This window comes from Euprymna scolopes, chromosome 41 (assembly GCF_053919585.1).
Source record: "Euprymna scolopes isolate OS-2025 chromosome 41, ASM5391958v1, whole genome shotgun sequence".
Taxonomy (NCBI): Eukaryota; Metazoa; Mollusca; class Cephalopoda; order Sepiida; family Sepiolidae; genus Euprymna; species Euprymna scolopes.
In genome coordinates this window covers 72,706,748-72,722,031 of record NC_136522.1, presented here as the reverse complement: position 1 = coordinate 72,722,031, position 15,284 = coordinate 72,706,748, and the positions used below count along the sequence as shown (strand labels likewise).

Genomic DNA, 15,284 nt, shown 5'->3' with positions numbered 1-15,284 from the left:
TTATTTTGCTTTAAATTTATTTTGCCTCCTTTATCACACCATTCATAAAATTGACAATTTTTTTCTTTTTAAAAATTTTTTTGTTTGTTTGTTTTATATATGTTTAAATAATTGTTTTTTTTATTTATTTTTTTTGTATGCGTAAATAATGTATGCGTTTATAATGTAAAAATTGTTTTTATTTTTAATTCAAAGATTTATTTTATTTGTTTGTGTTGTTTTGTTGGCAAGGAATGTTGTTAAGGAATTGTATTTTTGTTGGCAAAAAATGTTGTTAAGGAATGTTATTTTTGTTGGCAAGAAATATTGTTAAGGAATTGTATTTTTGTTGGCAAAAAATGTTGTTAAGGAATGTTATTTTTGTTGGCAAAAAATGTTGTTAAGGAATTGTATTTTTGTTGGCAAAAAATGTTGTTAAGGAATTGTATTTTTGTTGGCAAAAAATGTTGTTAAGGAATGTTATTTTTGTTGGCAAAAAATGTTGTTAAGGAATTGTATTTTTGTTGGCAAAAAATGTTGTTAAGGAATGTTATTTTTGTTGGCAAAAAATGTTAAGGAATTATATTTTTGTTTATAACATTTGTTGCATTGCCTTCTGCAAATTTATTTCTGTTCTTCATTTTTTGTAAAACCTTTATTTTCGATATTCATAAATATTTACTGATATGCAATGTTGTTAATGAACTGTGATCCAAAAAAAATAACGGTACTGATCCAAGAACATGACTCAAGGTCGCACAGCAACTTCCGGTAGTTTGTGGTAAGATGCTGAAAAAAGACAATGTGAATATTGTCAGACGATAAATGAAAAATGATAAAAGCCAAACTTAAACATAAGAAGATAAGACTTGTTATAAGTTTAGTTATATGCAAGAAATACTTTTATTTTTTCAAAAAAAATTTTTTTTTAAATAAAGAAAAGTATAGTAAACTAGTGGGGAGGGGAGGCTTTGCTCAGTTGTAAAATCTGCTTAAATATGATATTTTAATTTATCCAGATTTCATATATATATTATTATTATGGCTATGATTTCAAAAGTAAAAAAGAAATATTTGGGTGCCATCAGCTAGAACCAAAAACAAAACTGTAGCATTCAAAGCTGGTGATGTTACCACTGTATCAACGTGACACGCATATGAATTGATTAAAAATAAACTAAGATGAATGTACAAAATGTTTAACGATTTTTTTCAATTTTGACACCTTTTTTGACCCCTTAGAAACTTTTTTAACTAGCTGAAGACCCATAAAAGAACGGCCCATAAAAAATCCAATCATTTGAGGCTTTTAGCACAGCTTTGTGACTTCTAGTTTCGAAGGAGACAAAGTTTGAAAATATGAAGACACAGATATATAGCCGTTCATATATTAGATTTTGTTTTTTCCAAACATTTATTTTTGTAAAGATAAATAATGATGAAAACTATGAACAAAAATTATTTTTTCTGTGTTTTTGTAAAATAGTAAAAAAAAAAAAATATATATATATATATATATATATATAGTCCCATCATTAATTAATGTATTTAACACGTTATTTTTTGTGTGATTGTGTAGATTGGTGATGTTTTAAACCGATGCATTTCGTATGTTTATATATTGAATAGTTTAGCTTCCAAATAATTGCATTTTTTTATTACGATTTGTTCTGAGAAAAAAAAATGGAATTTTATTAAAAGAAATATGTTGCAGAAATAAAATTGTTGGCAAAAAAAAAAGTTAATTTTATTTTCTTCAATAAACTTCCATATTTTTTTCGTCATAACAATAAAAAAAAACGCATATTGGGAGTTAAACTGTTCAATTTAGTCCAGAGTTAACATCTTCAATATAGCCATATTCTCTGTATAGCATTAATAAAGGTTAAAAAAAATTAAATTGGTTGTTTCCCACTGCCTTTCGCATTCACCTTAATTTGACGACATTTATAGGTTTCGGGTAAGTTGTAAACGAATAACAATTTTCTTTTGTTATGTTTTTGGTAGTAATCACATCTTGTCTTACAATTCCTTGAAGTCGCATTGGTTTTAGTGCCCTATATTAAAAAAAAATGGATGAATCAAGAATTGTTCATTTAAATTCAATAACATATATTCAGAAGTAATTTATTTTTTTATGGAGAGTTTCAATAAACCAATTGTTTTTGTTTTTTTTGTTTTTTTTTTTTCATTGAAACAACTATGATCAAATATTTTTTTTTTTCCATGAAAAATTTCAGAACAGTAACTTTTTTTTTCAAATAAATCTGCTTAATTTTTTTTTTGTGGGAGGGGTAAATAATTTTTTTTTTTTTTTTTTGTGGGAGGGGCAAATATTTTTTTTTCTTTCTTATCTATTTACAACTACTTGATGAGTGGATGTTTTCAAAAATCTAATATTTTTTTTCAAATAAATTTGCTTGATGGGGGGGGGGGCGCAAATAAAATTTTCTGATATTTTTTTTTATTTTTTTTAACTTGTCGATTTACAACAACTTGATAATTGGATATTCGCATCTGTTTTTTACGGGGGGAGGGGGCTGTTTTTCCAACAGCTTACCATAAACTGCTGACGTGACTTTGTGTTAGATTCAAAATCAGTATCAAAATAACGCAGACAAATCTCATGGGGAGGTTTTAGAAATTTAAGTTAATATAGAAAAACAAACGTGTTGAATGATTTAATGTTAAATTACATGTTGGATTTTATTCAGATTCCTCCTCTATAATAAAACTCAGTGTGTATTTATTTGTATATAAATAAAAAATAAGGCGGTCCTATTGCACAAAATTTAACAAGTAAGAAAAGAAAAAAAAAAGTGTCTTTTTCTAACGCCAGGATAAAACCATTACAAGTGGTGAGAGGAAGCAAGAAAACAAATCACTAGTCAAATGACTGCTGCCATTTTAAATAAATTTGGAAAGAAATCCTTCACTTTAAATAGTTATCAGCAGCCTATATATATATATATATATATATATATATATATATACTAGCAAGAAGACCCGACGTTGCCCGGGATTGAATATATATGTTATTTTCTATTGCACTCAATAGAACCTATTTCTTTTATAAAATTATTTTATGTAAATTTATTTCCAATTAACGATAAATAAACTAAGAAATTTACATGCGGGGTTTTAACCTACAGGCCACGTCATGACAAAAGAGTAAAAAATATATATATATATATATATGAGCAAACAGTTAATAAAACATGTTAAAAAAACACTTTGAAAAAGAGTTAAAAACATATTTAATCTGAAAAGGAAACACTTGATAAGTGGATAGTCCTTAATCCGCGGAGTTTTGAAGAAATACTTTCCTTCTCATCAGAGGGTAGGAATTAGCAAAATGTGGGAAGTCCACGGATTAAGGACTATCTTATTATAAGCTCTATCTCATATTTGCTTTTATCGAGCTTTTACATCTGGTTCAGATTACTTTATAAATATTAATTCTTTAATATTTATAATATACTTTAGTTTTACCATATTGGATCATTTTGGTAAATTTAATTGTTATTTTTATTTTATATATATATTTATTTATTTTATAGGGTCATCCAAAATGATAATTTTTATGCAAAATTACATTTTAATTAATTAAATATAAATTTTTAAAAATTAAATTACTGAAATAAATTTAATTTTTAATAATGTCTAGATGCAGTTCTTCAAATACATCCAACAAGTCTTGCAAATGATGTTTATGATTGCCATATCTGGGCAGGAGCTGCTAAAAACAGCCTATCCTGCCTTGACAGAGTACAAAATAGACTTCGTGGCTTAGTGGGGGATGCCCTTTTCTCTACGCTGCAACCTCTCTTCCACAGAAGAGACGTTGCGAGCCTATCCTTGTTTTATCGTTATTTCCATGGCAAGTGCTCGTCTGAACTCCAATCCCTGGTCCCCCCTCGCCAATCTTTCACGAAAAACACCCGTCTAGCTGAATCCACTGTGAAAAATTTCCCCCACTCTACATCTGTGCCTAAATCAAAACGTGGATTCCATGAACAAAGCTTCTTTCTTAGAACTGCACGCCTGTGGAACTCTGTTCCGTCTGCCTGCTTCCCACTGGACTACAACTTAGATGTGTTCAAGTCCAACGTTAACAAATTCCTAATGAACAGCCCCCTTAAGTAAACACTTCATCAAATCTCCACACTAACGTAATGTACTTGTAATAACCCTTATCCCTGAGTGGCTTCCGGGCCTTGATAAGTGGTGATCACTGTGTAAAAAAAGAAAAAAAAAAAAAAATAATAATTTTATGTGAACTGAAGTAATAATGTTCCAATTTGTCATGAAGCTGGCAAATGATTCAATGGATTGCCAAGAATCAGTTAATAACCAATTCTTGGAGTGGTGAAATCTGTAATTTACCATGTGTATTGAACCGTTATTTGTAGTCAATTGATGGTTGGAGATGAAAATATTCCAAACATGGATTTTGTCATTCAATACAAAAACTTTCTTTTTTTTTTTTTAAGCAATGCAGACTTTCTTTACGAACAATTATCTTTATAATTTATATGTGGAGCAAGGATTTGTTTCAGTTTTTACATAAAACTCGAATTAGATTGCCTAGAAAAAAAATGGCTGCTTCATTCTTAGAATATGTCCAACAAGTTCTTGGAAATGATTTTTATGTTAATGATATCATGCAGATTGAAGAAATTACAATATTCTAATTTGTCACACGGCTGGTAAATGATTCAATAGGTTTCCTAAGTGTCAGTTAATAAAAAAAATTCTTGAAGATGTGAAATCTGTAATTTACCATGCACATTGAACTGTTATTCTTATTCGATGGTTGGAGATGGAAAGGTTCAAAACATGGATTTCGTTGTTCAATACAAAAAACTTTTCTTTTTTTGAGCAAAGCAAACTTTCCTTACAAACAAACATCTTTATAATTTATAAGATGAAGTAGGATTGATTGAGATTGTCGGACTGACTTCCTCATCTTGGTTGTTATAGTCACAACGTTTCGGCCGTTAACCGAACTCATCGGCTATTTTCTGTCTAGGCTGCTGTATCTACACCTTACTATTTCATTTTTTTTTTTAAGTATTAGTATATTATTGCAAACACTGGCGAAGTATAATTTTTTGTTGTTGTCTCAACCTTTATGAATATGATTAACGCAGGAAATTGTTAAGTCCGACTTGTTCAATCCAGGATTTTTTTTTTTTTCTTTTTCATAAATTTGGTTATTTTCTTTTTCTCATTATTAGGTTTATTCAAACTATTGTTCTTATCTTGCATTTTATTTTCACAACATTTCAGTCAATGTAATCCCCGACCTTCTTCAGATGTATCAAACTCAGGAATTTTTCTGTTAAATTCTGGAGTCCACAACAAATTTTAAACACAACCCTACATTTAATCCATGGGGGTAGCATGCCCTCATTTCATCAGCCAGAACTGAGTAGAAAGCTTAGGTATTATATTTTTCTGGCTGACCTTAGACCACTGCAACCTATGCAACTGCAGTGGGTCCCATGTTTTCACACGCCCCACGCTGATTCATTTTTTTTTGTTTATTTTTTATTTCAGAATTTTTATTCTTAGTTATCTCTACCCATGAAATCTGTTTTGCATAAGGCCACCACAATAGCTAAGGCCGACTCTTTGTATTTTGAGTAACGCTCGTGTTAAAAGTTAAATTAGTTATTATCAATCTATCTGTTTATCTATCCATCTAGTGATATTGTTAAAATAGTTTATATTGGAAGTTATTTATAGTTTAGAAAATGAATTGGTCTGAAATATAAAAATGGGTTTTAGCTGAAGATGTTTACAGAAATGAGTGAAGTTAAATATAAACAAAACAATAACTAGATCGACCTTCAACAGTTGCGTATGTGGCAGAGGTTACACGTTAGTGACGTGTGCTTTTGATGATGACGTAACAGAACTGACAGGTCAAGAAGATCAGATCGAAGAGTTTTGAGTTTGGTCACGAAAGTGAACAGACGTGCTTTAAAGTCCGGGAAGTGGGGTTAGAAAAGAACAAGAAATGTAGATACATAATGCAGACTCCTTGTGAGGACCACTGAGGCAGCTGAAATAAATTTATATTTTAAAAATATAAAGTGTTCTGGGGTTTCACAAAAGAAGAAAAAGGTGTCTCAGTCAGTTATAGACTTGGTCATTGCATGGTGCATCAGAGAGCCCCGCAGTGAAGACAGAAGAACTCCTGAATAAAGAAAAGGTATGAAGCATCTGTATATTCTTTTTCTTATAAAATATGATACCTTTATGTAAATACGAACTGCAATATACCGTCTGATACCCTGCCGTATAGCATATGTCTATACGTCGAGTTGATACGCGGTTATACAACATGACTCGGTTTACACATCATCCCTCGACTACATAACACTTGAATCTCTAACCTCCAGAAGAATGTAACTTACAACTATTTTACCAAGTAATATATCCACTTCGCCACGGGTCTTTGTAGCCCTCTACCCAGTCATGGCTGGCATAAAGAGAGCATGCTACCTCTGTGGATTAAATAAAAGTGTTGTCATGTAAATGTTGAAAAGAATTACGAGAAGACTCGGAAACTATGATTAAACAATATATTAACAGAAAATACAGACAAGTTTGTTAGTTGAGTTTTGGGTTCAGACAGAGTGGAGAGCAGAACCTGCTTGCCAGAAATTACATCACAAATAATCCATCAGAATCTGTAAGGGGTGCCACCCCAACAAAAAGGTTCCATTCAAAATTCTGTGCCGATTTCAGAGTTTGACAAAATACATCTGAAGAAGGTCAGAGGTTACATCGTCCGAAACGTTGTATAGATAATACTAAAGATGAGAACAGCAATCATTAGTTTGAAAAATCCAAATAAACGGTCATGCTTTTTTGATTTTTGAAAAATTCCATTTGGAACAAGGGGAGACAATTCCAGAAGTTATTAATCCTTTTAATCCAAATGATTAAATTAAAGCATGGAAAAATATAGAGTATGACATAATTGAATCCAGGCAAAATTAAAGTTGAAAAATAATAATTTTATAACTATCATTTATATTTATAACTTTGATTTTATAATTTCTGTTACTCCATAAATTTGATTTTCTTATTTAAAAAAAAAAAATACTTTGTCAATTTACGTAATTTTTGGAAAATGATATTTTTGTTTTATCGCAGGTACGTATATCATTCAGATTTTTCTTTGTTTTTTTTTTTAAATGTAGGGAGAATACTGGACAAGAACCCCATTTTAAATAATATATAAATATTATAATAACACTTCTCATCGTTGTTCAGATGTAAAATACACTTAAACATGATGATTTAATTTATGCAGTTTCGTATTTATGATTATAGAACCAATTCTCCATTTATTATTATATTGTACCCAATATCTAGTAGTGATTTCAAGTGTAAAAAAAAAAATGCCTTGGGTGCCATCAGCTAGAATCAAAAACATTTTGTTCTTCAGTCGTATTTACTACTGTATGACCTAATGGATATCAAAACTGTAAAATTTAATGCAAATATACATATAAATGTATATTTGTGCCTGCCAAGTTCCAATTTTTCAATTTTCACCTCTTAGCAGCTATTTTCTTTTTTTTTTTTTTACACGGTGGTCACCACTTATCAAGGCCCGGAAGCCACTCAGGGATAAAGGTTATTGCAAGTACAGTACGTTAGTGTGGAGATTTAATGAGGTGTTTACTTAAGGGGGCGGTTCATTAGGAATTTGTTTACGTTGGACTTAAAGACATCCAAGTTGTAGTCAGGAGGGAAGCAGTCAGACAGAACAGTTTTTACCAGCTAAAAATAAAATCGAATTTGTTTCACAAGTCTAATTCCTCTATGTATCGAGCTTCATGTCTGTAAACTAAAAATTGAAAAAAAAGTTTGGTAAAGACCTTTTATTAGACAGACAAGGTTACTTTCATATATATATATATATATATATATATAATCTCGTCAAGAATGAGAGTTCAATACAAACGTTGTTTTAATTTGAATAAAATAAAATACGCATAAAGTGCACAGCGCCACTTGATAACAAGAATAAAAGCTGATTATTGACAGCAGATGCCTATTGACCTTAGTTTTGAAAAGACCAAGGTTGTAGGAAGAAGGAAAATAGTGAGCAGGAAGAGAGTTCCAAAACTTTGCAGTGTTTGGAAAGAAGCTACTGGAAGAGGAAGCTGTATTACAATGAGGTGTTATAACAATTGATGGGGACCACTAGAATAACGAGCTGGAGCAAAGAAAACAGGAAATATAACAGACAATTCTGAAGAACACATGTCATAATAGTATTTGTAGAAAAGACTGAGGCTAGCAACATCACATCGGAAGTAAAGAAGTGTGAGGCCAATCAAATTACAAATACGTTTCTGCAATTTATCAGAAACCTTCAGATGCGACACAGATTCCCCAGCCCAAATATGGCATCAGTACTCCATGGATGGTCTGATAGTAGATTTGTAGAGATAGGGAATATCCTCAGGTGCGAGAAAGTTTTTAGTGCGATAGAGAGAACCAATTTTACGAGAAGCAGAAAAGCAATGGATTTAATATACTTAATATTTATCTTGATCTGAACAAAAATCTTTAAAAAAAAAAATGTATAAAAATATTTTTCTGTTTGCTATCTTTATTTTGATTTATCTTTATTTTGATTTATCTTTATTTTGATTTAACTTTTTAATTTAATTTATCTTTATTTAATCTTGATATATAAAAAAAAATCATAGAAACAATCAAAACCTTTTTTTTTGTTTGCTATGAACTGTTTGAAACTTACAATGATTTTTTTTATCTGAATTTTTTGTAAAGTTTTGTAAAAATTGTTCAATAATTATTCATTGTATTTTTTTTTCGATTTTTTTTTTTTTCAATTAATTTTTCATTGAATCATCCTCATGATGAAAAAAATAATATTTTTCATTGAAAAAGTTTGAGTGTTTGCCTAAAAATAATTCTAAAACTTTCATTCGATGCCTTCCAGTATTTTATGTGAACTACCCAGAAAATTCTTGAAATAGCGCGGTTTTTATTATTTTATACCGAAAAATATTGAGGTAGAAAGATGGGATAAGTGTCATTCGTACATGTCTGTGAATATTTTTTTTCTTCTTTTGCTAAAAAACTATTTTCATCTGTTTCAGACTGACCAACCAAGACATTTACTGAAAACTTATGCAAATTAACATTGGATCGTCAAGATGATAATTAATGAAAGTCGGGGGATATGGAGGGTTGGAACAGCAATCCCATACTCACCTACGCAAGATTTTAAAAAAAAAATTTTTTTTTTTTACCAACAAATTTGTTTTAGTTTTCATTTAAGTTTTATAAATTTCATTGTTAGGTTTGTTATTTTATTTAATTTAAAAGTGAAGAAAATGTTCTTGTGAGTGAGTTTTTATAAGTGTAATTTGTTTTATAAAAATGTTTTTGTAAATGTGTTCATTTATAAAAATATTTTCTTTACTTGAATTGTGAAAAAAAAAAAAAATAATTGAAAAACGTTGGGTTTTTTGTTGTTTTTTTTTTTACTCTCTGCTTCTCTCCCTAACCTTTACATTTATTCCCAGCCCAGAACAGTAAAGCAAAATTGTTATTAAATAAAAGATAAAAAAATAAATAAATATATCTCCATATCTTGAATAAACAGTCAGTTTTGAAATCACATTAAGATGCAAATATTTTATTTAAAAAAAAAATAATTTAATCTTTATTTGTTTTTTAATTTTTTTTTTTTTTTTAGCAAATTTAAAAGAAAAACAATTGATTTTTTTTTTAAATAAGATATTTGCATCTTAACGTGGTTTCAAAACAGTTTGTTTATTCAAAATGTTTAATTTCATAAAAATGCTTCTAAGAGTTTTTTTCACCAATTCTCATAATTTCATTATTTATGGTTAGACTAACTCTAACAGCTTATTGTCACTCGGACCTGTTTTTAAGTGTTGAAAAATGACAAAATGTGAAGATTCTATTCTGCTTTTTCTCCCCTTTGCCCCTCTCTCTCTCTCTCTCTCACCCGCTCTAATACAAAAAAAATATTTTAGCCAGATTTTGAAAGTTGGATCTAAATAGCATTTCAGTTGACAAGTCAAAAACTTTTTATCCTGATTTGCCAATTTTCATTTAATGATACACACACACACCCAGACACGCATATATATATATATATATATATATATATATATATATATATATATATATATATATATATATATATATATATGTGCTAACTAAAGACACCTCAATATAATGATTTTAAAAAATAAAAAAAAAATAGAAAATAAAGGTTAGCTAACCGGGTTTCATTCCTCACTCAACAGAGCTAAATCGAGTAAATTACGATTTAATAAAAATCATGAATATGGCAGGATTGGGGGAGGGGAGGAAAAAGAAAAAATAAACTAAATAAAAATTACATAGGAATAAATAAAGTCCTAAAATATTTTTTTTTCGCTTGCAAAGAGATGGTCTCAAAGCCGTAATAAGAATAGTCTCTAGTATTTTTCAAATGAAAGGGCGAGTGCGACTTACTCAAGATCGTTAACATGTCAGCACTGACATTCGGGACACACGCATGGTTATTTGTAAGGTGGTCGCAAATCGCAGAACCATACGTATTATTCAAAACATCCGAGGGTGAAAAATTTGCATGACGAATTTTGCGGGTACATGTTGCTTCAAACAGAGATCTACTCTTTGCGACGTTCATCCAACATAATGCGCACTGCAACTACATTTAAATGAATAATAGAATTATTATATGTGGGGGGGGGGCATCTTTACAAATGGACGGCAACATAGGTCTACTTGAAAAAACAGCACGTGGATTCGATGCAAAATAACACCGTTGCACAGACAAAGACATATGCTTAGCAAATCGGTCGCTGATGTTACCTGGCAATAAATGTTTTTTTTGGCAATAAATGTTTTTTTTGGCAATAAACTGACAACTTTTGCAACAAAGAAAAAAAAAAAAAGCATAATCTCTTTATACAGACACATTTTTGAATGAAAGGAAAAATTAGTTAAGTGTAATTATTTTTCTTTTTTTCTTAGCAACAATTAATGTTTACTTTGAAACATTTACAAAAAAAAAAATTTGGATATAGTGAATCGCAGGGTCAATACAGCTAATAATATAAATTTGCAGTTGATATTATTGCTATTTTCATAAGCACCAAATAACATGGTTTAACAATAAGAAATTAAAATTGGTTTGTCAGAAGAAAATTTTGATTTCTCAGCTTAAATGCCATTTGGGTCCGATCTTTAAAATCCGATCAGATAATTTTATGTATTAGACTAGCATCTAATGACTTGTAGGATTATTGACATGCTGTCAAAACAAATACTCTATCCTACACACATCAAACAACTGCTGGTTGAATTATATATATACACTTTTGTTATTCGTTTGTTATATGCTCTGTAATTACATTGAGCTTCATAAATTAAGAATTAGTACATAAAAAAGTCAATATAATTGAAAAAACGTATTTCCACAGAAAGTAAATATATATATATATATATATATATATATATATATATATATAATTTGCGTATTGATTTAAATTCATGGGTGAAAATGTTAACTTGAAAACATTTTTAAAATTGGGATTTTTTACAAATTTTTTAAATTATTTTATGTTTGAATCTTATGGATTTTACATGCTCCAAATATTTTTTTTTGATGTTTTGGGCATTTTTTATAACAAACCGAAAAATCGGTCCAGAAAGAAATATATAACTAATAAATGTTACCAAAGGCAAGTTGAGTTACTATACCTACCTGGATAAATTTTAGTGTTTTACCTTATTTTAAAGCGTTTATTTATTTTGTAAAACAAATAGGACTGAGTGCTTAAATTAGAATAACAAAAAAATGGCGGACATGAAGCTGTCATCTTTTAACCATTGATAATCGCTCAAAAATAAAAATAAACTATTTAAGAAAATCCTGATAGAAAATCTAACCATTTATTGAGTGGATTTCTATTCGTATTTTGTTTAAATTTATATTTTTGAGTGATTATCGACAACATTTTGTTGTTCTAACTTAAGCATTTAGTCCTACTTGTTTTTTTGTTTGTTTTTATTTCAAAATAAACACTTTAAAATAAGTTAAAATACCAAAAACTCATCCAGATAAGTAGGTAGAATAACTCATCTTGCCTTTGGTAACAATTATTTATATATTAGTTTCTAGACCATTTTTCCTTGTTGTCTGTAGTAAAAAAAAAAAAAAAAAAATGCCCAGTGTTTTTAATTCAGTTTGAATAATTTCATTATTTGTTTTGGGGAAAAAAAAATTGCAATAAACATATTTTTGCCTTGCTACTTAATACAAAGATGAACAAAAAAAAAAAATACTAAAACAATTCTATTACATTAACTCGCACGGTGCTTGTGTGAATGCAAGAAGCTGTCCAATCAAAGCTATGATGCAAGTCCTTCCTGTTGAACCGCTGTTGCAACAGACGACTATAGCTGTCTGCCTCCTTTATTTCTCATCTCGTCCGCAAATATCTACGGTAGCCTCTTTAATTAGCACGCTCAGAATTGGAGTTAAATTGTGATTTGTTTCTGGTTCGAATTGTACGATTGGCTTGAATGGTTATCTCGGTTATCTACGATTGGGATTGAACCTCCAACCTTCAGGAGACTGTCACTTAGAAGTGAGCATTACTCTGTTATGACATGATGACAACAGTAAATGAACCAAATTATCAATCCTCGCATCAAAAATTCAGAAACATATGAATAGTTATAAAATTGAGTTTTCGATCTAGTTCCTGTAAAAAAAAAAATATATATAGTGATAGAGGACCACGACACGTAATGTAACATTATTGAAAATTTCTTCTAATATTGTTATTATTCTCGTGTCCATGGTGTTTCCCACAAACCGCATTGATATAGCCTTCAAACACAACTCCTTTCACACTACGAGCGTTGCTTTAAGCAAACTACAATATCTTCAAAAATATAGCACACACACACACACACACACACGTCAATGTGACCAGTGGTTTAAGAGTTTATCGGTTAAATATTTTCACACACACACACACACATCTAATGTTTTATTTATATAAATAAGAAAATCAAACTGGCTTTATGATTGTTTATCTTTTTTTATAATCAAATATACCTGTAACAAAATGAAAATATATTCCAAAAATCATGTAAAATTGATCACGTAGCTTTTATTTTTTAAATAAGTAAATGAAATTTTATGAGTATCTGAGAAATAACTGTCTCATCCACCATTTTGAAGAATAACTTAACAAAGGGAGATAACTCAATAGCTCAAACTTACTAGATTTATGTAATTTGTAAGGTCTACAAATTCCCATTAATCGTTTAAAAATGATTTTTTTTTTTTCATAAAAATGAAGCTACTGGGTCGATTTATATGATTTTTGGAATATGATGTTTTCGTTTTGTCATGGATACGTTTGAAAATATAAAAAATAAACATACACACACACACACATGCATCTACCGTTTTATTTATATAGATTATTGGATCCATATTCTAGGCAACATGGTGAGTAACGTGGGTATGTCATTTAATGTTTCTGAATTTTTGAGATGAGGATTTTAATTTGGATTTTTGAACTACTCTTCTCATCTTGGCTATTATTCGCACAACGTTTCAGTCGATGTAACCTCTGACCTTCAGGTTTATCTTGTCAAACTCTTAGAATTCTTGACAAAAACTATGGATTACTTTGACCACCTTTTGCCAAGGGAATTCTTAAATCTCGATAAGTAATGCTGACATGGGAAATCATCAAAATCCAAGAATTGATGGAAAAGGTTGGTTTTCTTTTTTATTTTTACACATAGGTGTGAAAATTCACGAATTCATTTATATTTAATATTTCAGTGTTTGAAAATGTCTCGGGTCTTTTTAGAAATTTTGGCGACCCCCCCCCCCCATAAGATTTGCCGGGGTGAGCAACCATATAAAAAAAAATCAGACAAAAGACCAACAGTATAAAATAAATAAATTAAAAAGATTAAAAAATCCAGAGATAGAATGTTCTCATTCCATCAGCCATGTAATTCACTATTGTATTTAGTGGATTGAACTTTTAACCTCCAGAAAATTTTCATTTAGAAGTAAATTTTACCAAGTACTTTATCCATTATGCCATGGGTTCTTGCAAACAATTTGATATCATGTTTCTGAATTTTTTACATAAGGATCGATAATTTGTATTGTAATAGTTGAAACTGGACCTGTTCTATTTCAACATGGCTGACAGAACGGGAACAACCACCATAGATTAAATAAAGGGTCTATCCACCATGGATTAAATAAAGGGTCTCACCCACCATGGATTAAACAAGGAGTTCTGTTTAAAAATTTCTGAATTTGACAGATTTCTGGGTTCAACAAGATTTATCTGAAAATGATCAGAGGTTACCTTGACTGAAATGCTGTGAAAATAAAATTCAAGATGTGAGAACAGTAGTCTGAATAATCATAAGAATTGTTTTATTTTTTTTTATAAATTTTATCTTTTTTAGCCGGTGTGCCTCTGAAACTACACTCAATTTTCAAAATAAATTAATTGCTGAGATCAGAACAAGAGTGCAATTATGCAGCCATTCAATCTCTCTATTTTCTTGCTCTGTAATTGTATTGAGCACTTATAACAGTAATTATATTTATATACGCACATACATTCTAATCAAGTTTTGTCCGGGATTTTTGGTTGTGCAAAAAAAAATTGGGAAAAAAATAAAATGGGATTATTTTTCTTTCATTGGGAAAATAGTTGAGGCTTTTTCTTTGAGATTGATTTTTTTTTTTTTTTCATGAATTTTTTATTTAACAAAAACAAAAATAAAAGGGATAATTTCTTTTTTATAAATTTTTTTTTTATTTAATTGAGGTTGGTTCTGAAATCTAATTTTTTTGCTTTTTTTTTATATAAAAAAATTTATTTAAAAAAATGAAAAAGGATAATTTTCTTTTTTAATTAGAAAATATTTTTACAACCGGAACAAAATTCTTAAGCAGTTTTTTTTTTTTTTTTTAAATATTTTTCAAATTTTTAATAATTTTTTTTTAATATATCTAATAAATTGTATTTGTTTTGCAAATAAACAATTGATAGAAATCTATTGTATTTTTTTTTTTATTTATTTATTATGATCAAAAATTTTTTTTCATGAAAAATTTTTTAAAAAAAAGAAAAAGGATAATTTTTTTTTTTTTTTTATAAATTAAAAAATATTTTTACAACCGGAAAAAAATTCTTAAGCAATTTTTT

General features: G+C 29.1%; 1 protein-coding gene and 1 long non-coding RNA gene across 7 annotated transcripts in view; both read left to right on the top strand.

Moving 5' to 3' along the window:
• LOC145266627 (glutamine--fructose-6-phosphate aminotransferase [isomerizing] 2-like) overlaps window positions 1-9,294 on the top strand; it is a 151,631-nt gene extending 142,337 nt beyond the window's left edge. For all 6 annotated transcript variants that reach the window (XM_080122543.1, XM_080122544.1, XM_080122542.1 and 3 more), the window contains one exon: window positions 9,135-9,294. Coding sequence is in view for 2 of the 6 variants with exons in the window: in XM_080122544.1 (XP_079978670.1) it covers window positions 9,135-9,176 (42 nt within the window). In the remaining 4 variants the exon portion in view is untranslated. The remainder of the gene's footprint in view (window positions 1-9,134) is intronic.
• A 2,854-nt stretch (window positions 9,295-12,148) lies between these two features.
• Window positions 12,149-14,067, top strand: LOC145266629 (uncharacterized). The gene is made up of 2 exons (XR_013864768.1): window positions 12,149-13,651; window positions 13,750-14,067. It is a non-coding gene; the product is annotated as an uncharacterized LOC145266629 (long non-coding RNA).
• The last annotated feature ends 1,217 nt before the right edge of the window (window positions 14,068-15,284 follow it).